General features: G+C 39.7%; 4 protein-coding genes and 1 non-coding gene across 6 annotated transcripts; 4 read left to right on the plus strand and 1 right to left on the minus strand.

Annotated features, from left to right (window-relative positions):
• Nucleotides 1-142: 142 nt before the first annotated feature.
• On the plus strand, nt 143-214 carry trnae-uuc (transfer RNA glutamic acid (anticodon UUC)). The gene has a single exon. It is a non-coding gene; the product is annotated as a tRNA-Glu (tRNA).
• An 803-nt stretch (nt 215-1,017) lies between these two features.
• ccdc115 (coiled-coil domain containing 115) lies at nt 1,018-4,299 on the plus strand. Its single transcript, XM_063015561.1, has 5 exons — nt 1,018-1,265; nt 1,352-1,455; nt 3,291-3,397; nt 3,668-3,859; nt 4,068-4,299. The coding sequence occupies exons 1-5, from the start codon at nt 1,155-1,157 to the stop codon at nt 4,181-4,183; spliced, it is 630 nt and encodes a 209-aa protein (XP_062871631.1). The 5' UTR covers nt 1,018-1,154; the 3' UTR covers nt 4,184-4,299.
• Nucleotides 4,300-7,473: 3,174 nt separating this feature from the next.
• si:dkey-109j17.5 (zinc finger BED domain-containing protein 4) lies at nt 7,474-11,147 on the plus strand. The gene is made up of 2 exons (XM_063016065.1): nt 7,474-7,623; nt 9,206-11,147. Exons 1-2 carry the CDS (start codon nt 7,474-7,476, stop codon nt 10,982-10,984), a joined length of 1,929 nt encoding a protein of 642 aa, XP_062872135.1. The 3' UTR covers nt 10,985-11,147.
• A 4,349-nt stretch (nt 11,148-15,496) lies between these two features.
• apobec2b (apolipoprotein B mRNA editing enzyme, catalytic polypeptide-like 2b) lies at nt 15,497-20,983 on the plus strand. Its single transcript, XM_063015162.1, has 3 exons — nt 15,497-15,862; nt 19,596-20,131; nt 20,689-20,983. Exons 1-2 carry the CDS (start codon nt 15,594-15,596, stop codon nt 20,128-20,130), a joined length of 804 nt encoding a protein of 267 aa, XP_062871232.1. The 5' UTR covers nt 15,497-15,593; the 3' UTR covers nt 20,131; nt 20,689-20,983.
• A 699-nt stretch (nt 20,984-21,682) lies between these two features.
• Nucleotides 21,683-25,423, minus strand: oard1 (O-acyl-ADP-ribose deacylase 1). Of its 2 annotated transcripts, XM_063015164.1 has the most exons (7): nt 25,366-25,423; nt 25,149-25,261; nt 24,181-24,337; nt 24,019-24,077; nt 23,573-23,685; nt 23,213-23,322; nt 21,683-22,995 (listed from the first exon to the last, which is right to left on the minus strand). In XM_063015164.1, exons 1-7 carry the CDS (start codon nt 25,397-25,399, stop codon nt 22,973-22,975), a joined length of 609 nt encoding a protein of 202 aa, XP_062871234.1. In that variant the 5' UTR covers nt 25,400-25,423; the 3' UTR covers nt 21,683-22,972. The 2 variants fall into 2 exon arrangements, with proteins under 2 accessions (XP_062871234.1, XP_062871233.1); XM_063015163.1 differs by lacking the exons at nt 25,149-25,261; nt 25,366-25,423 and adding an exon at nt 24,522-24,804.

Raw genomic sequence — 25,423 nt, forward strand, 5'->3', positions numbered from 1 at the left:
ACGCGGTAACATCTGTGTGGCTACAGTTTAATTAATGTATGGTTGCTCCAGACCTATTGAAAACGTGGTCACGTGTTCTATTTTGCAGTTACCTTTGTTTACTACAACGTCATAACACAGAGTTGTGAAGATTGTTCACATGTCCCATATGGTCTAGCGGTTAGGATTCCTGGTTTTCACCCAGGCGGCCCGGGTTCGACTCCCGGTATGGGAACGCTTGTTTTTGCAAAATAAAACTAAGTTTGTATTATCTGAATGTCGCATTATTACAGTTTTACCACCGTTTTTATTTTAGTTGTTGAGGTAAGCTGGAAATGTATAACAATGTTTGCAAAGTTAAAGCAAACACAGCTCTCACCAACACTATATGGACCAATCATCTATAAAGCGATTATATGTAAAATAAAAAAAAGAATTTGCATTTTTGTAAGAAATTAGCTAATTTGTTTATGTGCGGACTCTCTCTGTACCTGTAGTATTTCAAGGCTGAACTGAATTTCTTAACTTTTAGGTAGGAGAGGACACAACGACAGCGTTTTGGGGCCACTTAATTATTATTATTTTGAAATTCGAGAATAAGGTCGAAATCATTCGAGAATTCATTTTTTACTTTGATCTATCTATCTATCTATCTATCTATCTATCTATCTATCTATCTATCTATCTATCTATCTATCTATCTATCTATCTATCTATCTATCTATCTATCTATCTATCTATCTATCTATCTATCTATCTAAATAGTTGTGTTCAGCACAATCCGCCACCAGATGTCACTGTAGTGCATACATAGTTTTGACTGTCTTTAATTCTCAAAAAAATCCCAATGTCAACAAACCGACTCATGATGTAAAAATGATAAATGCACATGAAAGGTACGCCTATTCCAGAACCGCACAATGACCTGCGCTGTTTGCGTAAATGTGCGGGTGATACGTAATGTGTGTAACGTCCACGCAAGAATTGAAGCAATTGGCTGTTTACTGTCAGCTGATTCATTCTATCACGTGATAGTGGCTGAACCCTAAGGAAATGTCCCAATAACCGCTTAAAACGATCTAACATGATTTAATACACTAAATGAATACACAGTTTAGTTAAACTACAACACCACTGTTTTACTGAAACCTAAGATCGGAGTGAATTGTGTAAAAATGGGTCTCGATCCTGCCGCTCTGCGTTTAGATGAGCAGTTACTGCAGTTCATGGATCAGCTGGAGATTCTAGAGGAGAAAAGAGAAAAGCTGAACTCACTTATAGAAGAGGTAAAACACTTATAACACCTACATAAATCCTGAGATTGTCTGTGCTCTGTTTAAAAATGATAAATGGTTGTTTGATCTTTCCACAGGGATGGTTTAATATATCCAAGGCTCGTTACTCGATGGGAAACAAGCATGTCTCAGCACTGCAGTATGCCAGTGAGATGAAGCCGTTGGTCCATGTTCAAGCCAGGTTCAATATATATTATTATACCATATTTATTACATTTTCCCCCCAAGTATCATTCTATCACATGTTCTGCAGACTTTAAAGTGTAATACATTTTGTGACTTTGATAGTGGAGTCACAAGCATAGTTATAGTTTGTATAAGCATAGCCATAATCATTTACATTTTCCAGACACTTTTATCCAAAGCGACTAACAGTAGTGTGACAGTATACAGTCTGAGCAATTGAGGGTTAAGGGCCTTGCTCAAGGGCCCAACAGTGGCAACCTGGCAGTAGTGAGGGTTGAACCAGCGACCTTTCGATTACTAGTCCAGTACCTTAACCACTAGGCTACAACTGCCCTTTAAAAACAACATTTTTACATAATCCATCAAATACAGTTACATTGTTATCAAATACAGTTCAGTGCTATGCACAGATATTATACATTTTATGCACTTTATTGTTTGTTTGTTTGTTTATTAGGATTTTACAGTCATGTTTCACACACTTTGGTTACATTCATGACAGGAACGGTAGTTACTCATTACACAAGGTTCATCAGTTCACAAGGTTATATCGAACACAGTCGTGGACAATGTTGTGTCTCCAATTTACCTCACTTGCATGTCTTTGGACTGTGGGAGGAAACCGGAGCACCCGGAGGAAACCCATGCAGACACGGGGAGAACATGCAAACTCCACACAGAAAGGACCCGGACCGCCCCACCTGGGGATCAAACCCAAGACTAACCACTTAGCCACTGTGCCGCCTATACACTTTATTGTAACCACACCACTTCCGAAGCATGTTTGTCTACTTGTCACATTTGGGTGAGTAATGAATGTGACATTGGATATTTTTTCCACATATATAACTGCAAGATAGCATTACTTCTGCTTTTTGATAAGTTGAGCCCTCTAAACCCATTTGTTTTAAAACTGTGTTTTTAATTAGATGATTAATGATGTTTTTATTAGATTCATTTGCTGGTACAGTTCTACATAGCTTATACATCGATCAGCCATAACATTAAAACCACCTCCTTGTTTTTACACTCACTGTCTTTTAACAGCTCCACTTACCATATAGGAGCACTTTGTAGTTCTACAATTACTTACAGTAGTTCATCTGTTTCTCTGCATGCTTTGTTAGCCCCCTTTCATGCTGTTCTCAGCACTGCAGTGACACTGAAATGGTGGTGATTTGTTAGTGTGTGTTGTGCTGGTATGAATGGATAAGACACAGCAATGCTGCTGGAGTTTTTAAACACCTCACTGTCACTGCTGGACTGAAAACAGTCCACCAACCAACAATATCCAGCCAACAGCACCCTGTGGGCAGCGTCCTGTGATTACAGATGAAGGTCTAGAAGATGACCAATTCAAACAGCAGCAATAGGTAAGTGATCGTCGCTGACTTTACATCTACACGGTGGACCAATCAGGTAGGAGTGTCTAATAGAGTGGACAGTGAGTGGACACTGTATTTAAAAACTCCAGCAGCGCTGCTGTGTCTGATCCACTCATACCAACTCAACCATGTCAGTGTCACTGCAGGACTGAGAATGATCCACCACCTAAATAATACCTGCTCTGTGGGGGTCCTGACCATTGAAGAACAGGGTGAAAGCTGGAAAATGGACTACAGTCAGTAATTGTAGAGCTTCAAAGTGCTTTTATATAATAAGTGGAGCTGACAAAATGGACAGTGAGTGTAGAAACAAGGAGGTGGTTTTAATGTTATGGCTGATCAGTGTATTTTATAATTGAAACAGCAGCATAAACAGTAGGTGCGGTGCAAAGCAGTTTATTTTTGATAACTTACCTGTATGCATACTTCTTGTTTTATAATGCAGCCTGTCAGAAGAAGGTGAAGTCGAGTTTCAGTGTGAGCGAAAGGATATCATACCAGAAGAACCGAAAGAAAGTGGTGCAGTCGAGACTATAGGACCAACAGAAGGAGGTAGGTTCTGTCATGTGAAATGTAATCTGGCTGTGGGTTAATTGCATTTCAAGCTGATTTGTATTTAATTCTGGTACAAATTCAGCATTCTGTTTTTTTAATGCGAACCTGCATGTCTTGTTTTTCAGCATTATAGCATTATGCATCCTGAATTACGTACATAGATCTAATGATGCAGTGTTCCTAGGACCATAATAATGTGTACAAAATAAAATGATTTTTTTACAGTCATATGCAGACATTTGTTTAAGTAAAATTCATTTTTTGCAGGCCTGAGACGACGTGTGAATATCAAACAAAAAGACACTGAGGATGAAAACACTTCAGAAGAGCAGAGTGAGAAAAAAATCCTGTTTAACACACAGAGTGAGAACTCCACATGTCAGCACCAAGATCCTCTAAAATGGTTTGGAATTCTTGTACCACACAATCTCAGGCAAGCGCAGGCTGCTTTTAAACAAGGTAATGTCAAAACAAGTTCTAAAATGATTACACTTTGTTTGGTATATTCATGTCAACCCGATGTTTTAAGATCAATCTTTCTAAAAACACAAAAGGAATATTTCATTTTTAAGAGGTGTTGGTTTTGGAAGTAATTTTACAATTTCTGTCCTTCATTATTTTACCATTTGCCATAAAAATAATACTATTTTTCCCATACATTTTGCAGTCATCAATCTATCAGCAGAGATTTCAACCCTACAGAGTGCAATTCTGAAAACTAGAAAGGAGATGCAGCATGAGGTGAAAGAGAAACAGAAGATTTCTTCTAAACTAAAGGAATAATTCAGTATATATGTGGTACATTTTTACCTTTTGTTTGTGATTTTTGTCTCTCAAATGTATCAACATAGTATTTCTAACTATAAATCAAGTGTAAATAAATGCATAATTACTAGCAATGCTGTGAGATGTGTGATGGGGGAAACAAGAATTCAACCTGACTTGACTTTGACTTTGCAGTTATGACTATGAACAAAAAATTATGTGTTTATAAGCATAAACAAAAAGAGAGGGGAAAGAGAATACAAAAGTATTAGTTTATTTTTTTGTAATCACATCTTTGGGACAAAAAAATATTTGGATTTGCAGCATTGTGGTTCAATTTTAGCTCATTTGTTCTGATTTTCTATTTTTCTCCAAGGTTCAAGGATTTCACTGATAATGTACAACTTGAAGTTTGTTTATATAAATCTTCAATTGCATTGAATTCAAGAGAGTTTAAAGTATTATGAAATACACAAAGTTTTTGCTAATGTACATGTCAATATCCTGCACTGTTTACACATGGTTGGTATGACATTAAAAGCTAACATGAAACTTTTTATCAGACATATTTTGGGTGGCACGGTGGCTCTGTGGGTAGCACTTTTGCCTCACAGCAAAAAGGGGTTTGATTCCCAGGTGGGGCGGTCCGGATCCTTTCTGTGTGGAGTTTGCATGTTCTCCCTGTGTCTGTGGTTTTTCTCTTGGGGCTCCAGTTTCCTCCCACAGTCCAAAGACATGCAAGTGAGGTGAATTGGAGATACAAAATTGTCCATGACTGTGTTTGACGTGAAACTTGTTGAATGAACTGATGAATCTTGTGTAATGAGTAACCACTGTTTCTGTCATGAATGTAACCAAAGAATGTAAAATATGACGTTAAAATCCTAATAAATAAATAAATCAGACACACACCGACTAGGCATAACATTATGACCACTGGCAGGTGAAGTGATTAATACTGATTATCTCTTCATCACGGCACCTGTTAGTGGGTGGGATATATTAGGCAGCAAGTGAACATTTTATCCTTAAAGTTGATGTGTTAGAAGCAGGAAACATTGGCAAGCGTAAGGATTTAAGCGAGTTTGACAAGGGCCAAATTGTGATGGCTAGACTACTGGGTAAACCGGCGACAGGGTCCCAGGCCCACTGATGCACGCAGGGAGTAAAGGCTGGCCCATGTGGTCCGATCCAACAGGCGAGCTACTGTAGCTTAAATTGCTGAAGAAGCTAATGCTGGTTCTGATAGAAAGGTGTCAGAATACACAGTGCATCACAGTTTGTTGCGTATAGGGGTGCATAGCCAGTCAGTTAGGAAGGTGTTCATAATGTTATCCCTGATCGGTGTATTTAACAGTGATGAACAACCCATTGCTAAAATGTGTATAAAGTCAATTATGTACATTTTTAGCAAAATGCTTTTCTATTTGACCTGCTTTGAAATGCTCTTTTGTCCTTTAATAGGCACAACATCCCATAGGCACACTCCAATCTAATGAAAAGTCTTCCTAGAAAGTAGAAGCTGATTAAGCTGTGAATGGGGTGCATATTAATGCTTAGTGTTTCAGAATGGAATGTCCAACAAGTACATTGTCAGGTGTTCAAATCTTTTCTGTCATATATATATGGTTTATGGTTTAGTACAGGATATACTATACAAGGTATGCAGTGGTATCTCAGTGGTAAAGGTACTGGAATAGTAATCATAAGGTTGCTAGTTTAAGCCCCCCCATCACCAAGTTGCCCTTAACTCTCAAGTGCTCAAATTGTGTTTACTGATAAGTCGCTTTGGATGAAAGTGTCTGAATGATGCAGATGTGTGCCTGTTAACCAATCCTGCTTCTCCATACTCCATACACCCTTTTTTCGTTGTGATGGACAGTTTGTTTGTTTGTTTGTTTATTAGGATTTTAACTTCATGTTTTACACTTTGGTTACATTCATGACAGGAACGGTAGTTACTTATTACACAAGGTTCTTCAGTTCCAGGGGTGGCTCGTTCCTTAGGGCGAAAGGTGAGAATTTTTTCTATCACAGCTGTGACTGTTCTGGACAGTCTGTCTTGCCTCGGGATATCGTAGTCCAATCAGCGTCGAGTTGTGTTCCGTACAGTACCGCCCCTTTTGGGGCAATTTCAGTCTGACTGAAAATCGCCCTGGATTGCTCTCATAGACTCTCATGTTAAGGTTCTTTTTTCGAACTGCAGGCGCTGCAATACAATCTGAATGGGTTCCGGGAGGGCTCGCACTTACGTGCTTGCGTCACACGTAACCTGGTGTCATGATCTCGTCACCATGACTACCATCGCCTCAGTTCGGAGCAACTCCATCATGTAATCAGGATAAATTAGCAACTTAAAAATTCCCAAGTATCTACAAAGGGGGGAAAATCATATAAGTTACAAGTAAATTACAAGTAAGTAATGTAATTTTTAAATTGTGAATTGTGATTGCACTTATTGTATCTCCCCAATTATTTAATTGTACTTCTTTATTCATTGCACATCAGCCCCGATGCCAATCTTTATTCTGGCTCTACTGCACCTAAAATAAAATGCTATCTGATGAAGACTGAATTAAATTGTTAGGGTGAAGGCTTTACTTAATTTTATGATTAATGGTAAAGCTGCTCACTCTCCATGTTCAAAGTTATTTGTGAGGGCAAACTAAGCTTTAATTTACCCATTGAACGTGTCACCTTGGCCATCATCGCAACAATTGCCACCCCCTGGGAGATTTGGCAGGAGCCGCCACTGTTCAGTTCACAAGGTTTTACCAAACACAGATAATTTAGTGTCTCCAATTCACCTCACTTGCATGTCTTTGGACTGTGGGAGGAAACCCACACAGACACAGGGAGAACATGCAAACTCCACACAGAAAGGAGCGATGGACGGTAAACTTGTTCTAAACCAGAATTTGGTTTATCTGACCAATAAGGTAACATCATGGAACAACAGTTGATCGTGAAAGGAAGGAACACTCCCCTTAATTCTCTGTTTCCTGTTATCTGGAGCACTAGCTGATGATCAGCATTGTTTACACTGCAGCACTGCTCTCAGACTCAGACTGCTGGATGATTTCTGGAGGATGGAATCACCTATTCTGCTGTGATGTGTAAACGACATGTCTGATGTAGGCTGAAGAAAAGACTGCAGACACTAAGCTGTGGTGAGGTAGGAGCGGATGAATCTACAGTATCAGTGCGATACCACCATATCATCAGTGCTGAGCTGTTATTAGGAAAACAAACACCAGGTCGATCAGGACAGTTAATGCACTGAGGGTCGAGCATCGTGAGATTCATACATGGCGTCACATTCTCGAGTGTCTATTCTGGACTACTTTAATATCGTCTTTGAAGGGGAAAATGGCAAAATTGAATCCAACTGTAAAGCTTGTGGTACAAGGATCCAGGCGAAGAGGACAGTTACCTCTAACTTCGTTACACATTTAAAGGTATGAACCTCGAGTGTATTACGTGTGACACATTTATGTGTGTTTTACATTCAATGTTTACGTTTAATAACATTTACTCTACAATTACAGTATAAACAGTATTAAGCACGAGCGTTTCGTCCGCTATCTGTTACACACACAAAATAATTATACGTATTTAGTATAATTGCTCATTTTTAACAAACAATATTATATTTATATTTACAGGAGTGTTCTGTGAAACAACGTAGGTTTAAAATAATATATTTGTATTTATATACACGCAGCACAAGAGGCAGGTTTACCTACACACTGAGCCAATTACGATTCACTTCATCTTTAACATCAACCAATCAGAGGCGGTGATAAAACTGCCCCTTGGCCAATTGTGTTTTGTTGCTAGGCAGAATTGACACCCTGTTGTTAAATGATTGGGCGAACATACACACACCGTTAAAAAACCAACACAAGTCTGGAGCCCACAGAAACACTGGCAATGTGGATGTTACCCATTATTGGTTTAAACCATTGTTATTTAAAATAATTTTACACCTGCAGGTCTGGTTCCTCCAGAAAACACCAAGCACAAGGCAGGGATACCTGGACCAGGTGCCTGTCCATCTCAGGGTTTTGGCCATCCCCACCTCCTTAGTTCATTTCATGACTTCAGTGTATTTAAATTACACATGCAACCCTTTTTCCAAACATGATGACCTAAATTATGAATAAAGCTCCATTTTTGTTTTCTCTGACCAGAGTATATCATTCCAATAGTGTTTTGATATGTCTACGTGGTAGTGTGTACATTTTAGATGCATATAAGTATGAGTGATGGTAAAGAAAGAAGATGATTGTGGTTCGGTTCAGTGCTTTTGGTCTTCCTTTAACTGTTATTCCTGCTGCTTTCAGGTCATCCTGCAACCACTTTTAACTAACTTTACTTTAACTTTTTTCATAAGTCTGATAGCACTCTGTAAAATAATCTGGTACAAATAATTAATACGCATTTTTATCTAGAACCTGAGATGGACCACCTCACAACACATAGTTATTTTTACAATAGAGGTTGACAAAAGCCTTTTTTAAATTACATTTTAGTTTTTAGAAAATGTAGGGCCTAGAGGGCTTTGTCGGATTCCCTCTGCGATGGGCACATCAGCGTGAGAAAAATGCATAGTGCACAATGTACAGTGTTATGATCTGTGGTGGCTTTATTTGGTTGTGTCTAGGTTCAGTAACATTGTGACAATGAAATGTCAGCTGACAACCTGAATGTATTAATTAACCAGGTTATTCCATCAGTTAATTTTGCTCCTACTGGACGACAATGCCAAGATTAATTAGTCGTCTTGATTGTGAGTGGTTCAGGCAGTTTATATACCCACATATGACAGCTATGTTTAATAAAATGGTCTGTAAGTGTACAATAAAAATACAAATAAATGTCTATATAACAAGTTGCCATATATTTATATAAATTCTATGTATATATGTTAAATATGCATGTATCATAACAAAGAAGAATAAACACATCAAGTATGTTGGTCTTTCTATGTTAAAATTCTGATAATCAGTAACAGCTTATCTTTTTCCCCCCACACAGCGTAAACATCAAGCGATGTACAATGAGTTTGTGAGGAAGAAAGACATTAAAAGAGAGGCCTATTCTTCAGGGGGCATTCAGACCTACACGTCCCTTAGCGGTAGCGGGACCAGTCGTACACCACCCCAGAGCGGAGTGGCAACACCCAAATTTGACCGCAGCGATCCACGACAATCCCTAATTTCTGAAGCCATCGCTAAAATGATTATCTGTGACCTGCAGCCTGTGCAGATGGTAGAGAACGAAGGTTTCCGTGAGCTGCTGCAGCTCCTTGAGCCTCGTTATGTTCCAGAGCCAAGCCATTACATACAGCGGCAGCTCCTCCCAGCCTATGTCTACCAAGTACAGTTAGCGCTCAAGCGTGCTTTGTCAGGATCCGAGTCCTGCAGCGTGACCCTGGACCTGTGCATGAGTATAAGTAATAAGAATAGATCTGGCTACATGGGAGTAACATGCCATTTTTTAACCTCAGATTGGCAAATCAAATCTGCACTGTTATCATGTTTACCGTTGCCAAATCATAGGGACACAAATTACATGCTTGCAGACTTTGATAAGATCTGCCATGGTCATGGCATCTCGGGTAAGGTGTTCCGCATTGTTGTTGATCCCTTTGCTTGTAAAACCCGATCTGCCTTCCAGCTGCCTGGTTTTTGCCTTGATGGGAATAGTGATGTGGATGATGAAGATGAAGATAGTAGTGATAAAGAGACTGACACAGGGGTAGTTAAACAATCTGGAGCAGAAGATCAGAACTCTTTAAATCAATGGCTGGATTGGTGTAGGATTGACTGCTTTGCTCATTCCCTGGGTCAGTGCATTCGTGAAGGAATCTTTTCCTCCTCTCAGATATCCAAAACTATCAACAAAGCAGCTTGCTTCTACAATCATGTCATTACTGCAGTGGCACCTGAGAAACTTAGTCAAGTGTTTGGTTATGGCATGACAGGAAAAGAACAATTCTCTTTAGCTTCAGATAGGCACTGGAACACTCAGCTAAAGACACTACGACTAATGCTAGAGTGTGTGGATTTTTTGGAGGACATAGTGGCCGGAAATGACCTTGCTCTGAACACTGTTGAAAAAACGATGCTGCGTGAGCTCGTTGAGGTCTTGGAACCCTTTGAGGAGGCCACAGATATGATCCAAGGAGACAAACATGTGTCCATCAGTATTGCCCTTCCTAGTGTCTTGGGCCTGCGAAAGCACCTAGCAGAGGTCGTAACTCACCAGTGCACCGGGCTAGTAACAGGACTGACCCAAGCACTGGACCGTAGGCTAGCTGGCATCCTAGAGGACCCTCTATATGTGGTGGCCACTACCCTGGATCCACAGTTCAAGCTCTCGTGGAGTAGTGACCGTGACTGGCACAAGCAGGTTTTTCTGGAGGAGGTGGCAAAGCATGCCCAGCCTGTGAGTCCACCAGAGCCCAGTTCTGAAGCTCAGCCAGTGCCATCCAAACGCAGCAGACTGTTTTCCTTCATCAAAGAAAGGCCAACCATGCAGGCTAAGAGTGTGGAGCAGGAGCTGGCTGCGTACCTTCATGAAGAACCTACAGACGAGGATCCACTACAGTACTGGAAGCGCAAGTCTATCGATTTTCCTCTTCTTTCACAAGTGGCCAAGAAAGTGTTGACAGTGCCAGCTACAACTACTGCAGTGGAAAAGATATTCAACATTTTGAGCAAAATCATGAGACAAGAAGGGTGTGGACTTCTACCTAAGAACTTAGACACACTGATTTACCTAAAGGGAAATCATAGCATAATATGGCCCTAACAAAAAAGATCTGTTTACACGTTCCTGATAATATCTTTTGATAAATCCTGATTAACATGGATACTTTTCAGCTGAAGGATGCCGAATATCAGCTTATGCTTGTAACACCTACACAAATCTGTAATAAAGAAAGAAAAGAAATCTGGTTTAGTATCTGTATATATCAACATCAAACAATATTAAAGTGTGATTCAGAAAAAGCTACATTTATTTATTTAATTCATTTAATGCTTTAATTATGCCACATGATTTACATCTTCCTTTTGTTTATATTCATCTTCATACACTATATTGCCAAAAGTATTCACTCACCCATCCAGATCATTGAATTCAGGTCTTCCAATCACTTCAGGAGTTGGGCTCGGCCCCTTAGTTCTACTGAAAGGAACTCTTAATGCTTCAGCATACCAAGAGATTTTGGACAATTTCATGCTTCCAACTTTGTGGGAACAGTTTGGGGATGGCGCCTTCCTGTTCCAACATAACTGCGCACCAGTGCACAAAGCAAGGTCCATAAAGACATGGATGAGCGAGTTTGGTGTGGAAGAACTTGACTGGCCTGCACAGAGTCCTGACCTCAACCCGATAGAACACCTTTGGAATGAATTAGAGTGGAGACTGCGAGCCAGGCCTTCATGTCCAACATCAGTGTCTGACCTCACAAATGCTCTTTCTGGAAGAGTGGTAAAAAATTCCCATAAACACACTCCTAAACCTTGTGGAAAGCCTTCCCAGAAGAGTTGAAGCTGTTATAGCTGCAAAGGGTGGGCCGACATCATATTAAACCCTATGGATTAAGAATGGGACGTCACTCAAGTTCATATGCGTGTGAAGGCAGACGAGCGAATACTTTTGACAATATAGTGTATTTGAGTGTTTTAATATCAGTAAGAGCTGTCTTGTGCTAGAGCAAAATATAGCAAAAATTCTGAAAAAATATCCAGAGAAATATAGACCAGAGATGTTATTATGGCTGTATCATACAAGGATGGGGGGTCCATGTAGAAGCATAAGCCAGGATGTGTATGTTTAATTTGTAAAATTTAATTGGACAAAACATGCCAAACTCCTCACAGACAGTGACCAAAGTTACAATTTGAACCCATCTCTCCAGGACCTTTGTGCAGGAATTTAGACTGTGTACTGAGAAAATACTCAAATCTCCACCTTTAAAACATTAAAATACAAATTAAAATAGACAATATAATTCATTTCTCTATAACACCATCAAGAGCCTTTATATTGCTGGACTAGTATGTTGGAGGTGCTGTGTATCTAAAATTGATTATCACTACCTTATATTTTGGAACTGTCCAATTACTAAACATTTCCAGCACTGAAAGATGTTTTGGAAAATGCCTTTAATTATAATGTACAGTACTTTACTTAGGTAATGTCTTCATGTACGCATGGGATACACTAATTAATTTAACCCCTCCTTCCAAGTTACAACAGGCAGAAGTGTACTCTACATATAATTATTTATTTCACATTTAATAGAACTCAAACTGTACTTTTGATGAACAAATATGATATATACAGTGTATCACAAAAGTGAGTACACCCCTCACATTTCTGCAAATATTTCATTATATCTTTTCATGGGACAACACTATAGACATGAAACTTGGATATAACTTAGAGTAGTCAGTGTACAGCTTGTATAGCAGTGTAGATTTACTGTCTTCTGAAAATAACTCAACACACAGCCATTAATGTCTAAATAGCTGGCAACATAAGTGAGTACACCCCACAGTGAACATGTCAAAATTGTGCCCAAATGTGTCGTTGTCCCTCTCTGGTGTCATGTGTCAAGGTCCCAGGTGTAAATGGGGAGCAGGGCTGTTAAATTTGGTGTTTTGGGTACAATTCTCTCATACTGGCCACTGGATATTCAACATGGCACCTCATGGCAAAGAACTCTCTGAGGATGTGAGAAATAGAATTGTTGCTCTCCACAAAGATGGCCTGGGCTATAAGAAGATTGCTAACACCCTGAAACTGAGCTACAGCATGGTGGCCAAGGTCATACAGCGGTTTTCCAGGACAGGTTCCACTCGGAACAGGCTTCGCCAGGGTCGACCAAAGAAGTTGAGTCCACGTGTTCGGCGTCATATCCAGAGGTTGGCTTTAAAAAATAGACACATGAGTGCTGCCAGCATTGCTGCAGAGGTTGAAGACGTGGGAGGTCAGCCTGTCAGTGCTCAGACCATACGCCGCACACTGCATCAACTCGGTCTGCATGGTCGTCATCCCAGAAGGAAGCTGACGCACAAGAAAGCCCGCAAACAGTTTGCTGAAGACAAGCAGTCCAAGAACATGGATTACTGGAATGCCCTGTGGTCTGACGAGACCAAGATAAACTTGTTTGGCTCAGATGGTGTCCAGCATGTGTGGCGGCGCCCTGGTAAGAAGTACCAAGACAACTGTATCTTGCCTACAGTCAAGCATGGTGGTGGTAGCATCATGGTCTTGGGCTGCATGAGTGTTGCTGGCACTGGGGAGCTGCAGTTCATTGAGAGAAACATGAATTCCAACATGTACTGTGACATTCTGAAACAGAGCATGATCCCCTCCCTTCGAAAACTGGGCCTCATGGCAGTTTTCCAACAGGATAACGACCCCAAACACAACCTCCAAGAGCAACTGCCTTGCTGAGGAAGCTGAAGGTAAAGGTGATGGACTAAACCCAATTGAGCACCTGTGGCGCATCCTCAAGTGGAAGGTGGAGGAGTTCAAGGTGTCTAACATCCACCAGCTCCGTGATGTCATCATGGAGGAGTGGAAGAGGATTCCAGTAGCAACCTGTGCAGCTCTGGTGAATTCCATGCCCAGGAGGGTTAAGGCAGTGCTGGATAATAATGGTGGTCACACAAAATATTGACACTTTGGGCACAATTTGGACATGTTCACTGTGGGGTGTACTCACTTATGTTGCCAGCCATTTAGACATTAATGGCTGTGTGTTGAGTTATTTTCAGAAGACAGTAAATCTACACTGCTATACAAGTTGTACACTGACTACTCTAACTTATATCCAAGTTTTTTTTCTATAGTGTTGTCCCATGAAAAGATATAATAAAATATTTGCAGAAATGTGAGGGGTGTACTCACTTTTGTGATACACTGTACATACCTTCCTTATATATGCACACCTGCCTGGTCGTGCTCTTGTCCTTGAAAAAAACACCAGTACACTTTTTATTGCACCAATGGCTAGTTGTGATACATGCATGCAAGTTGTAGGTTGACTGTATGTTTGGTGGACAGGAGTTAGCATGGGCACTTGATTGACCTGTGTCTATGCAGCACTGTTAACTGAAGGGTTTCATGCAGGGTGTTGACACATACACTTTAGTGCCAGTATTAAAATGACATGTAATCTAAGCCACATTAGCCCCATGTTGTTGTCTTTAGGAGTCTTGGTCGCCTAACATCCGGTCGGCGGTGCATTGCATGTCCCTCTGCAGATCTGGCCATTATCAAAGTCATTTAGGTCTTGCCTGTTTACATCTGCTGTATTTATCATACATTTTTGAAGAGTGGTCAGAACTAATGAAATTCCACAAATTAAATGAGAAGGCAATACAAACACATTAATCTAGCAGTTAAAAGCATGATTGTTAAAGGCATGTATTACAGGTAATTAAATATTTATTGATTATTTTTAAATCACTGTAGATTTCTTTAAAGAGCTTTGTTCATGCAATTTTTAGATAAAAAAAAGGGGGGGGGGGGGGGATAAATTTAAAATCTAAGATGATGGGCATCCCCAGCCGTTTAGGCAAATGTGTCGAAGCCATTTTGTGCAAAAGCAGATTATCTCCCATCATCACCATATAATGAAATTGCTTACTGATCTCACAACCATTTGCACTGTATCAGAGCCAGCACATCTATCCTGTGTGTTGTATATTAAATACAACAAAACACATCAGAAACAAAAATATATACACAGTTGCATAATCATAATGAACACTATTGTAAAGTAGTGTAATCGTTTTTTGGATGTATTAAAATATTAAATGTAATGATTTTACTTTATTAATAATATTCGTGTATCTAGTTTGGATGACTGGAATTCACCTATGGTAAACTGACCTTCATTTGGCCTAGATGTGGGACCAGTTTGGTTCTAGAGTTTGTTTGTGAGACAGTATCTTAAGAGACTGACTCACTCTAGACCCTGTGCCAAAAATGTTTATTAATAAACTGTGTTCTTGGTGTGTGGACAACATTAATACCCAGATGAATAGGAAAGCCAAATGCTTATGTTTGCTTAGTGCAAGTGTTCCATAGAGATTGTGCTCGTCTTCAAAAATGTGAATGGCATCTGCTCACACAAAAAAGGTCACCGGTGCTTTTCTTGTTGACACGTAGGGTCGAAAATAACAGAACGAATGCAGACCTTCCCCCAAGCTGCATTATCCTCGATTCTTTTTATAGCATACGAACAGGAGAGAGCAGCTGCCCCTCTATCTCTACTGACATTCTCTACAGACTGGAATCACCTCTGTAGACTCAACTCTGCACCTTTCAAACTCTGGCTTACATTGTCAATCACACTGCCGTGTACTCCAACCAGCTCGGTTAGGCATTCACTTCAGTCATGGCAGACAAAAAAACCACCAGCAGAGCAAACTTGACAAAAAAGAAAGAGAAGAGTGCAGAAATCAAGGCTGAAAAGGAAGAGAAGAAATCTGAAAACAAAGCAGAAAAGGAGAAAACGAAGCCTGAGAAGATCCCAGAGAAGGCCAGTGAAGAGGATGAGAAGCCAAAAGACAATAAGGAGACAGCTGAAGGTGCACAGGGAGGTGCTGAGGATGGGGAATTCCAACTGGAGCCTATAGAGCTGCCACCATTTGAGATTATTGTAGGGTAAGTAAATCTGCTACTCATAGGTACACCCTTCTCTCACTTGCCATGCAACAACAATAGGGCAAGCTGTAGCCTAGTGGTTAAGGTACAAAATTAGTAATCAGAAGCTGGTTCAAGCCCCACTACTGCCAGGTTGCTGCTGTTGAGCCCCTGAGGAAGGCACTTAACCCTCAATTGCTCAGACAGTATACTGTAACTGTAATGTAAGTCGATTTGGATAAAGGCGTCTGCTAAATGCCGAAAATGTAATGTAAACATTGTCTCTAAAGGGCAGCTGTAGCCTAGTGGTTAAGGTACTGGACTAGTAATAAGAAGGTTGCCTGTTCAAGCCCCACCTCTGCCAGGTTTCCATTGTTGGGCCCTTGAGCAAGGCCCTTAACCCTCACTTGTTTAGATTGTATACTGTCACAACTGTAAGTCTCTTTGGATTAAAGTGTTTGCTAAATGCCGGAAATGTAACAAGTGGTTAAGTGCGAATCTTAAAGGTTTATGATTGGTAGAGCCAAAAATAGAACTGTGAAATAAACTGTGAGTCAAAAAAGGGACCCTCATATATTTGCCCATAACTTTGGACAATGTATTGTAGCTACACATTTAGGCAATGTAATAATCACCTTAATTCTGAATGCAACAGTGAAATAATTTTGGAAAAAAAGTCATCAACACTTTCCAAAGCTATGGGCAAAGGTACATAAGTCCTTTTTTGACTCACAGTGTAGAATGTATTTTTCTGTGAGTTAGGATGTATACCAAAAGCCAAAGGGCCAGTGGTAAAGGTACTGGCCTAGTAATCAGTAATCAAGTCACAATTGTAAGTCGCTTTGAATAAAGGCATCTGCTAAATGCCATAAATGTGCATGATATAACTTACAGTAACAAGTAAGTATGTAATTTAAATTAGCGTATAATGTAACAGCCAAGGCCTTAAACTGTAGGTACAAGTGGCTTCTATAACAGAACATACACTGATCAACCAGAACATTCAAACCACCTTCTTTGTTTCTACACTTACTGTCCATTTTATCAGCTCCACTTACCATATAGAAGCACGTTGTAGTTCTACAATTACTGACTGTAGTCCATCTATTTCTCTACATACTTTTTTAGCCTGCTTTCACCTTGTTCTTCAATGGTCAGGACCCCCACAGGACCACCACAGAGTAGGTATTATTTAGGTGGTGGATCATTCTCAGCACTGCAGTGACAATGACATGGTGGTGGTGTGTTAGTGTGTGATACCATTTGTCTAGTTTTCTTTGTTTTTTCCTGTTTCACGGGTTATCTGAAAGGTCTGGCATTACACAGCCTTGCTATAGAATTAAGTTAGGTTAGCTAGACTCTAAAAGGCAGTTTGATACATTTGAAAAATCAGATCTTGGAAAACAAACAAACAAAAGAAACATAATGGGTTTTCAGTAATTGGGTTCTAAAACTGATGTCCCTGCTCCATGTTGTTTATTATAAAACCTGATCTTGCAAGTAATAGGAGAAGACAGCTTGAAAAAGCATGTTATGCAATTATTCTCAATAATACTTTAGCAAATGTTGCTTCATTTCAAGTTCAACACGACACAGCGAACAGGTCATCAAGGTTTCCAGTGCTATGCACTTAAAATAAATGCAGCCAAAGGTTTTACCAACTGCTGGTGTAGGTACTTTAGAAAAGTATTTCACACCCTAGTTTTATATTTTATTGTTTGCAAAAACAGCTGATCTATAACACAGGGTCAGTGGTCAATTAACTAACAAAAGCAAAGTATTTGAAAGTAATTGTATACATAGTAGTTCTAATGATATCTTAATAATAATAAAGCTCATGCTAGATTACCTTGGAAAATTTCATAATTTGCTGATAGTCAACACCTGTGTAAGAACTGTGTGGATCTGCTTATTTTAGTTACTTCACAGAGATGAATAGCCTACTTCTTTGTAAGGTCTAACAGTATGTTATACACTGATTAGCCATAACATTAAAACCTACACACACTACATTTTATCAGCTCCACTTACCATATAGGAGCACTTTGTAGTTCTACAATTACTGACTGTAGTCCATCTGTTTCTCTGCATGCTTTGTTAGCCCCCTTTCAAGCTGTTCTTCAATGGTCAGAACTCTACCAGGACCACTACAGAGCAGGTATTATTTATTTAGTGTGCGTTGTGCTAGTATGAGTGGATAAGACACAGCAACACTGATGACGTTTTTAAACACCTCACTGTCCCTGCTGGACTGAGAATAGTCCACCAACCAAAAATATCCAGCCAACAGCGCCCTGTGGGCAGCGTCCTGTGTCCACTGATGAAGGTCTAGAAGATGACCAACTCGAACAGCAGCAATAGATGAGTGATCATCTCTGACTTTACATCTACAAGGTGAACCAACTAGGTAGGAGTGTCTAATAGAGTGGACAGTGAGTGGACACAGTATTTAAAAACTCCAGCAGTGGTGCTGTGTCTGATCCACTCATACCAGCACAACACACATTAACACACCACCACCATGTCATTGTCACTGCAGTGCTGAGAATTATCCACCATCCAAATAATACCTGCTCTGTGGTGGTCCTGACCATTGAAGAACAGGGTGAAAGCAGATGGACTACAGTCAGTAATTGTAGAACTTCAAAGTGCTTCTATACGGTAAGTGGAGCTGATAAAATGGACAGTGAGTGTAGAAACAAGGAGGTGGTTTTAATTTTATGGCTGATCAGTGTATACTGTCCACAGCCCAAAGTAAACTCAAGCCAACGAGCGTTTAAATTTGGTCTGATATCTAATCCTAGAGAAGCTCAGATCTGGAGAGGGAAAAAAGATCATCTCAGCTAGCTTACTGCTCAGTTGAGAACACCATAAATAGGGGATAAAATAATGAACCCACTGCCTACATCAAGCTGCCCTTTAAATTAAAGTCTTTGGAATAGAATGGAAATGTCAAATTGTCAAAGCAAATGCAGGCTACAATATATGCAGTAATCATGATATCATGAGCAGATGGGATTGTCTTTGCTAAAGATACACATGATACTGTCTTCACAACTTCTAAAGTTCCTTAAAAGTCAGCTCTAGATGGTGCTTACTGAATCGGACAGTCTTTATTTTAGCAGCAAGCAACATTTAATCTTTAGCTGCTTCAGGAATGGAACACCCAGTGCATAATACGCATGTGTTGATTATTATATAAGTGAATATTGGAACATACCCTAAAGGAGTAGTGTTCTAATCCTTTGGCAAACATCAGGGCAATTTGTATGTACCCTTTCCCTGGTTCCTTATACTGAAATTGGAAATGTAAGTGCGGATTTTTACAAATGTTACAAGCAAAAAAGCTTAGCTAGTCCACACAAAACACACATAGATGCACTTTAAAATACACTTTATATCTGTTTTGAACACACATACTTGTGTTTTCACTCAGTTTTCCTAAGTACAGGTCTTTAAGTCATGTGGTTTACTACTCACTACATTCATATACTACAACAAAATGACTTATACACACTTTGTAGTCTATATGTGGTCATTTGGGATCTGTCCTGCATTATAGTATTGTCAGCTATGACAAATTTTACTAGTTTATGTTATTCATGTTTATCAAGATTACAGTAGAAGCTACAGACATGGGCCGTATTTTTAAATATATGGTTTTTGGGGTCAGAGAATACTGATTTCATGTTGATATAAAAGCAAAACAGAAGACTACATGTGACCTTTCAGCCTGTATCTGCAAATTTTTCAGGGATCGGCTCTGCCCGCACTTCTTCAAGTTCCAGTTCAAAAACGTGGAGTACTGCGGAGGCCGAAACAAAACCTTTCTATGCTATCAGGTGGACATTCAGGGCGGTTCAGCAGAACCCGAGGGGCTTCGTGGGTACATGGAGGACGAGCACTCAGGTAGTCATGCTGAGGAAGCTTTCTTTCAGCAGGTGTTACCTCAATATGACAAATCACTACAATACACAGTGACCTGGTATACATCATCCAGTCCCTGTGCGGCGTGCGCCACTAAACTATGGGAGATCATGAGAGTCCGCAAATCACTGCGCCTCAACATCCACTGCTCCCGCCTCTTCATGTGGGAGGAACCTGAGGTGCAGGAGGGGCTAAAGGCACTGGCAAAGGCAGGGTGTAAACTGCGGATGATGAGGCCGCTGGACTTCACCTACGTCTGGTCCACTTTTGTGGAGAATGAGGAAGACAGTTTCACACCCTGGGAAGACTGTCAAGAGAACTATGTGTACTACGATGAAAAGCTGACCAACATTCTGCAGTAGGGTAAGAGAATGTTAAGAGAAACTGTGTCAAGTATTACTACCTAAAAATTATAATATATAATAAATTATAATCTACAGTCACAGTATATGTATCTACAGAGTAATTGTGGCCTGTGCCCAATTTGAGACAGCTCTCTAGTTATATTGTCTCAATCCACTGAGTTTGGCTCTAATTGAAATGTTAAATTTGATAAATATTTATTAATTTATTTATTAGGGTTTTATACTTTGGTTACATTAATGATAGAACAGGTAGTTCAAGTACACAATTTACTAGTTTAATGTCAAAAACCATGTAAAATTTACACAGAAAGGACCCAGACGTCTCAAACTGGGAACTCAGGTGACAGTGCTACCCACCAAAGCCACCCGTGTTAGGCTGATCAAGATTGTTATTAATAATTGTAAATTATAAAAATTTGACAGTGTGCTAACACTCAACAACAACAGGCTCCTTCAAGCTAACTGTTTAGCCTTAAATACATTTATGTACAAGTATTTTCCTCAAGCCCAAATTTAATTCAAAAACTAAAATAATTCCTTTGTTTTCTTCCCCAGGGTTCGTTACCAGTTTTCTTTCACTGCACGTGGCATCTTTTATATGCTGGAAAGCTGTATTTATCCAACCAACCACTGCAGAACTGCAGTATCTAAATGTGTTGTTAAAATGGAGTAACGAAGTACAAATACTGCACTACATTTTGCTTATTTGTATGGAAACTTTAAAGTTTAAATTCTGTTTTGTTTTTTAGCTTTATAAAAGCAAGTACTGTTGTAAAATGACAAATTTAATAAAAAGCTGAGACAGTATGTATGAGAAATGAAAATAAAAACAGCGAGGATTTGCAAATTATTGGACAAGTTATTTTTTGTTGCATCTTATCAAATTTGTTTTTCATACATACACACTAAGTTTGATCGCTCAAAAACATTCCAAAAAAACGACAGGGTCATGTACTAGCCAGACATCAAATCATTTCATTACGCCGCTCAGGTGGCGCAGCGGTAAAACACACGCTTAAAACCATAGCTGGGATCTCGAATACATCGTATCGAATCTCTGACTGCTGGCTGGGCTAAGCGCCACATGAACAATGAACTGTTGAACATAAACTGTTGTTCAGATAGGGGTGGGATTTTAAAAAGCCGGATAGGGACTGTCTCTGATCCGCATTGCACTCGTCAAAGTGTAGGTGACAAAATGCATACAGAATGCTGCCCACGTGTCAGAGGGGGCGTGGGTTAGCTTCGTTCTCCTCAATCAGAGCGGAGATCAGCATTGGTGAAGAGGAAGCATGACGCAATCGGGCAATTAGATGCGCTAAAAAGGAGAAAAAGGGGAGAAAATGCATAAATAAAACATTAAAAAAAAAACATAATAATTTAATTACCACTGCATCAGTACACAACTAGCAGACACAAACTAACAAACTATATCTAAGTGCTAATAAACCATCCAGCATCTAAGAAGCTGATTATTCTTTATTAATTGGAACATTGAGTGGTTGCATAAACACTGAGGCACTAAGCTAAAACATACTGCACCCAGTCATTATATGTTGTTTTTTTTATTAAACAAAACAGAAACAAAACATCACCCATGTGACATGAATTCAATCATGTTTTAATTTTTAATACATTAAGATAAAAACTGTAAAGTTGTGCAATGTAACTTTTAACTGAGACAATCTAATTTTATTTTATTTATTTATTATAATTTATTTATTTATTAATGCATTTTCTCCCAATTTTAGCGCGTCCAATTTATACCCAATTGCGTTCTGCTTCCTCACCACCGGAGCTGACCCCCACCCCAATTAAGGAGCTCGAGACTGACACATGCCCCCTCCAACACGTGCAGTTGCCAACTGCATCTTTTCATCTATACGAGGCGAATTTATATGCGAATCAGCTTTGTGTACGGAGAATCACACCCTGATCAGCATTATTCCTCGGCTCCATCAGACGCCATCAACCAGCCAGCAGAGGTCGTTTTTCCTTGTCAGGGTTGCAGTGGGACCAGTGCCACTCACCCTGAACAAGATGCAAATCCAATACGGGGCAACACACAGTTACATGCATTTACTCGATCAATCACACACACACCTAGAAGCAATTTACAGGTGGAATACCCAGTGGAGTACCCAGCAAAAACTGAAGATGATACAAGAAGAAAATCACTCATTCTCTCTCACATACATACAGAACATGCTTTATACAAGATTTTGTAGCTCTTTGTAGCTCTATGGGAACTGGCCCTGACATGATTAGAAGGCCTGGTTTGCAGTTGACATTTTAATGCATCCCAGACATGCTGGGATTGAGGTCAGGGCTCTGTTTATACACCTGTTAGCAACTGGTAGGGTTTGATCAGTTCAAAGATTAGGAGTGGGTGTCCACATTTTGAATATATAGTGTAGATTAATATACAGTATATATGTGCTATAGAAGATCAAAAACGTTTTTATTAACACTGACTTGGCTTTTTATTTGTACACATTTCTTGCATTATATACCCAAAATCCTCTATGACTTATTTTGGTTCTCCCCCTCCCACCACCACCAAAAATAACTTCAACAAAGAAACCTGTGGATTCCAGATCTGAAAGCTACCTCTTTCACAACTCCATGACTTCATCAACTCTGTATAAAGGCTGATCCGATGTTACTGATAGGAGGTTCCAATCCCACAAAATTCTTATTCTTTAAAATTCTTTAAAGGTCGAATAATTTAGGTATAATACAAAAGAGGCACCAAGCTTTTTTTAAGGAGGACACAGACCTATCCACCTTGATCTGCAAAAGAAAACCCTACTTCCAGCCAGTGTTGAATGAAGTTTGATTATTTATTACGCCTTGTAGTCTCTGAAAACAGAAAGTAAAAGCAATTACAAAACTATAATCCCTTGGAAACACAACTGATTTAATCTTGTAAATACGCAATTGGGTAGGTGTGTTAAAACAACGAAATTGTCAAACTCAGCTGGACTGAGCTAGATTTGGTGTGCTTTTACACCTGCATCAGGTACTGCTCTCTGGACCATCTAAATTCCCTAAGAAAGTGGAAATGCAGGATTTGTACCTGTAGTTTTGAGTAAGTATACAGTGATGACCACATCTGTGTTTTGGAAAACGTCTTGTATCATCAGTGACACTTTATTCCAACACAGCTTGTCCAAACCACAGCCAATCCTAAATGACAATGCAATAAATGAGTCCAATATACAGTGATGTGAAAACTAAATGATTAAAACATTAAAGTTCACAATGGAAGCTCGAGTAACAGGTTTTGTAAAGCAAAATGTTTTTTTTTTCCTTTTCTTCCAGTTTAAGTCGTTTTATTAAAGTAAATTAAATATTACTAGTAAACTTACTAAATAATAATATAGGTCTCTGTAATGTGTAATGTGTGTGTGTGTGTGTGAAATGCCATGATTTGTACCTAGGAATTGATAATCGAGACACTCCATTTTTAACACAGTGATCTTTCATGGCCTCCAGACTTTGTTTTAATGTCCGGTATGTTGGTTTATGGTTGTACTTTTCCTTTGTAACCTGTATTAGGTAAAGACAACGCAAAGATGTACATAATATAATGAACAGCGAACAGATCCAGGGCAGCGATAGCTCAGCAGTTAAGGTAATGGACTAGCATTCAATTAGCAACAGCTAATTGGCTGGCACATACACACTATAGGTGACTCCACAGGTGGCAGTTCAATCCTCAGTATCCTTAGTTCAAACCAACAACATTTTTAACCATCAGCATTAATGACTTCTTTATCTGTTATGGATTAAGTGCTTCATTATTAACATCACCAATACAAACAATAAATCAGAAATGTTATCTAAGTAAAACAATAACCAGTGACAACACATTTGCCTCACCAGGTAGTACACAAATCTGTCATCTCTTTTAAGTACAGCACACTGTCCTGGTTCCTTTTCTATAAAAAGACAAAGATGACGGAGTGAAGTGGTTAAACCGACATTCATTTTCAAGATCAGTGTGAATATGTACAAAACCTGTGTTCCTGCTTTAATGCTCACTTTGTTCCAAGAGTTCCTCTACTCCTTTAAACTTCTTTTTAAAGATCTTGGCGATACCTGCTCCCATTTTACAGTCCATGCTGATGCAGTGTGCCAGTGCGTCTGTGTCTGGGCATGAGAATAGATCTCCCTCCTTATAGCACAGCTTGTTTTCAACCTAGAGAATCAAGCACAGCTCTGTCAGCCAAGATCTAATGATGTGTTTGGGGATACGGGATATTTTTAGGGAGACTGATAATACTCAAAGAAAGGTCATTATTTTTGCAATGATCTTAACATTACATACTAAAGAAAACACATCCTACTGTCTTGCATCCTACTTTAAACATCCTTCACTTAACCTGAAAGCATGTCTTCGGACTGTGAGAGGAAACCCACGCAGACACAGGGAGAACATGCAAACTCCACACAGAAAGGACCCGGACTGCTCCACCTGGGAATCGAACCCAGGGCCTTCTTGCTGTGAGTCGAGAGTGCTTTTCTTTTCCACCATGACTGTGTCTTTTCGCACAAAGTGAGGCCCATAAACACGGTTTAAAGAGTTTGGTGTGGAGGAACTTCAGTGGCCTGCACAGCACCATGACCCCAACCACCTTAAATACCAGACAACCTTCAAAATACAATGTTAGTGCAACACTGGTATGTTATAGTAAAGTAGAAAGGTAAACGCCGTTACAGCTTTATCGGGCAGTTGCTGGTTTTGATGGGATTACTAACAAGCATATGGTCCAGCCCTACTGCTGCTTCACGGGAATAAAAGAAGCAAAAGCTAGTGAGAGATTTGACTGCGTAGCTTCTGCTAAACTGAAAGTGAAAATGGGGAACGTGAACGCACCCTGGATGTTTCAGTTAAATGCACTTGTGATTTTATATACAAACTGTGGCTTTAGTTATAACATTACAGCAAAACAGAAGTTCTATTTTAATAAGTATGCAAACAACTGAGCGTTTTTTGTAGTTTTACTTACATCTTTTGTTTTAATTTGGCTCAGGTCGCTGCTGGTCCCTACACATTCAGTTTGAGGCACAACCGACCGTTTTCCATCTGTTGTCCTTTTTTGACTCAGGTCGCTGCTGGTCCCTACACACTCCGTTCGAAGCATAACCGAACGCTATTACACACATTAAACACAAACAGAAACGTAAATACACGCGGGTAGCTATTTAACTTCAGACTTTACTCACGCTTGAGCGATAGACCATTTCGGCTGCGATTCATTCCGCAGTATTGTCCCTACCCCCT

This window comes from Trichomycterus rosablanca, chromosome 19 (assembly GCF_030014385.1).
Source record: "Trichomycterus rosablanca isolate fTriRos1 chromosome 19, fTriRos1.hap1, whole genome shotgun sequence".
In the NCBI taxonomy this organism is placed as follows: Eukaryota; Metazoa; Chordata; class Actinopteri; order Siluriformes; family Trichomycteridae; genus Trichomycterus; species Trichomycterus rosablanca.

Coding starts and splice junctions, on each gene's coding strand:
- ccdc115 (XM_063015561.1), top strand. CDS start 1,155: ATGGGTCTCGATCCTGCCGCTCTGCGTTTAGATGAGCAGTTACTGCAG. Junction 1,266..1,351: donor TGAACTCACTTATAGAAGAG/GTAAAACACTTA, acceptor ATCTTTCCACAG/GGATGGTTTAATATATCCAA. Junction 3,398..3,667: donor TATAGGACCAACAGAAGGAG/GTAGGTTCTGTC, acceptor CATTTTTTGCAG/GCCTGAGACGACGTGTGAAT.
- si:dkey-109j17.5 (XM_063016065.1), top strand. CDS start 7,474: ATGGCGTCACATTCTCGAGTGTCTATTCTGGACTACTTTAATATCGTC. Junction 7,624..9,205: donor ACTTCGTTACACATTTAAAG/GTATGAACCTCG, acceptor CCCCCCACACAG/CGTAAACATCAAGCGATGTA.
- apobec2b (XM_063015162.1), top strand. CDS start 15,594: ATGGCAGACAAAAAAACCACCAGCAGAGCAAACTTGACAAAAAAGAAA. Junction 15,863..19,595: donor CCATTTGAGATTATTGTAGG/GTAAGTAAATCT, acceptor CAAATTTTTCAG/GGATCGGCTCTGCCCGCACT.
- oard1 (XM_063015163.1), bottom strand. CDS start 24,761: ATGGTGCTGTGCAGGCCACTGAAGTTCCTCCACACCAAACTCTTTAAA. Junction 24,078..24,180: donor AGAGGAACTCTTGGAACAAA/GTGAGCATTAAA, acceptor GTCTTTTTATAG/AAAAGGAACCAGGACAGTGT. Junction 23,686..24,018: donor ACAGATTTGTGTACTACCTG/GTGAGGCAAATG, acceptor TACCTAATACAG/GTTACAAAGGAAAAGTACAA.